At 42.2% G+C, this 2,500-nt stretch overlaps 1 protein-coding gene across 1 annotated transcript in view; it reads right to left on the bottom strand.

The window, feature by feature from the left end:
- Nucleotides 1–2,500, bottom strand: part of LOC138867659 (uncharacterized) — a 23,125-nt gene that overhangs the window by 13,693 nt on the left and 6,932 nt on the right. The window contains exon 6 of the mRNA XM_070144182.1: nt 1,708–1,908. Coding sequence (XP_070000283.1) covers nt 1,708–1,908 — 201 coding nt within the window. The remainder of the gene's footprint in view (nt 1–1,707; nt 1,909–2,500) is intronic.

Here is a 2,500-nt window from a genome sequence, read left to right on the forward strand (position 1 = left end):
GAGGGTCACCGGCGCCAATGGGACGTGTCATGATTTGTGTTTGAGTTGGAGTGAGTACTGTTTGCGAGAGTGAGTGAATATTTATGATGTCCATGAACGTGTCGTGTAGTTGGCGTCTGTTTGTGTGGGGAATGATGGGGCCGTAAGGTCGGTGAGTGGGGGATCGTGAGGGGACAGAGCGGTCCAGTCTATGTCAGGGAGGTTGAAATCGCCTGTGAGCCATATGTCTTTGTCTTCGTTAATGCGTGTTAGAGATAGTTCAAGGTTTTGTAGGTATTCTGTGTTAGTAGAAGCCGGTCTGTAGAAAGCGGCGAGTAGGAGTGATTTACAGTTATAGAGTTGGAGTTGGAACCAGACGATTTCACAATCCGTGTCAAGGTCAGGTCTAGGTTTAACAGTTAGTTCTGGTTTGTCGGCGATGAGAACACCGCCGCCTCTGCCAGCGTCAGTCGAGCGGTCTTTACGTACTACAGTCATGTTAAAGGGAGGGGGGAAATTATAGTAGAGCCAAAGTCAGGAGTCAACCATGTCTCAGTACCTATTATAATGTCAGGTTTGTAAGAATGGAGGATTTGATGAAGCTATGCTATTTTGTTGGTAATGCTTCTGAAGTTGATGTTTAGTAGACGAAGGGTAGTCGGGTTTTCACGAGTGGGTGGTCTTTGGGAGGTAGGTATGGAGGAGGAGGAGGAAGAGGAGAGGAAGAGGAAGAGGAAGAGGAAGAGGAAGAAGAAGAAGAAGAAGAAGAAGAAGAAGAAGAAGAAGAAGAAGAAGAAGAAGAAGAAGAAGAAGAAGAAGAAGAAGAAGAAGAAGTGGAAGAGGGGGTAGAGGGAAGAGTGGGGAAGGGAGGAAGAGGGGGGGATGGACAGGAAGAGGGGGGAGAAGGAGAGGAAGAGGAGTGGGGAGGAGAGAACGAGGGGGAAGGAAGGGAAGGGAAGGTAAGAGGGGGGGAATAGAGAAGGAGGGGGGAGGAGTAGGCATAGGGAAGGAAAGGGAGGAGGAGGGAGGAATAGGTGAAGGGGGGAAGGGAGGAGGGGAGAAAGGGGAAGGGAAGGGTGGGGTAAGGCTGGGGTAAGGAGATAATCATGAGATGCGTGAGAGGTCCGGGAGTCAATGGAAGGCCTAGAACAGTGGGATATGGAACTAAGTGATATGGATGGGAGTCTGGTGAGAGGCATTATTGGAGTTGAGTGCTTGCTTGTATGTTGGAGAGAGTGGTGATTGCGTGGTGTGCGGGTGGGGTTAAGAGGAAAAGTGTGTTGGAAGGGAAGGCTGTTTATGTCTTGCGAATGGAGTGTGTTGAAGGAATTGGAGACTGTAATGGGAGAAGATGCGAAAAACGAGCTTGAGAAGTTAGGCCGCATCCATCGCAGATCCACGCAACGCTATTGTTGACCTATCCAGTGTATAACTGTGTGAAGGATGCAGCTGACATGATACCAGCCAGCATGCTCGGATCTCTCACAGCAGTTATCGCACTGGATGGCCCTCTGGCCCCATTTGACAGCCCTCGTGCAGATCATGCACGGGTGCTTGGGGCGGCAAGGGCCAGGGTTAACATTAGCGCCGGTATCACCGCAAAGGAGTAGCAGGAGAAGGATGGTGTGCCTGGAGTTGAACACTTGCAATATGTACAAAACAATGTATGTCTGAGTCAAAGAATATAAAAGAGAGCGAGAGACCACACCCTCGCCCTTTCCAACCTACCGTCGCAAGGCTCCACCACCTCAGGCTCGAACTTGATCTCATTCCCCTGCACGCAAGTGAGAGTCTGCACCAACACGCTCTTGTTCCCCGCCGCCAATCCGCCAGGACAAGCGTAAGACACGGATCCGTTGACGAAGGAAGTGTTCTCGTTGGTGTAGTTGACGATGAGGGGAGAAGGCGGCAAGGGCAGGTCGTTGCACACTGGGGACAGGGGAGGGAAGGCGAGGTCATCAGGTCTGGGCAAGGCAAGGTCATGTAAGCTGGTTGGATTTGTTGCTATAACATATAATATATGATGTTTTATATATATATATATACATATATATATATATATATATATATATATATATATATATATATACACACACATACACACACACACACACACACACATATATATAAATATATATATATATATATATATATATATATATATATATATATATATATATATAGATATTATATATAAATAATATAAAATTATATATATATAAATACATATATATATATATATATATATATACATATATATATATATATATACATATATATATATATATATATATATATATATATATATATATATATATATATACATATATATGTATATATATGTATATGCCTATGTATATAGAAAAGGTATGGATGAAAATTAATATCTTCACAATAACATATAATATATGATGTTATATATATATATATATATATATATATATATATATATATATATATATATATATATATATATATATATATATATATATATATATATATATATATATTATATATATAT

The sequence above is a fragment of the Penaeus vannamei genome, chromosome 31 (assembly GCF_042767895.1).
Source record: "Penaeus vannamei isolate JL-2024 chromosome 31, ASM4276789v1, whole genome shotgun sequence".
NCBI classification, from domain to species: domain Eukaryota; kingdom Metazoa; phylum Arthropoda; class Malacostraca; order Decapoda; family Penaeidae; genus Penaeus; species Penaeus vannamei.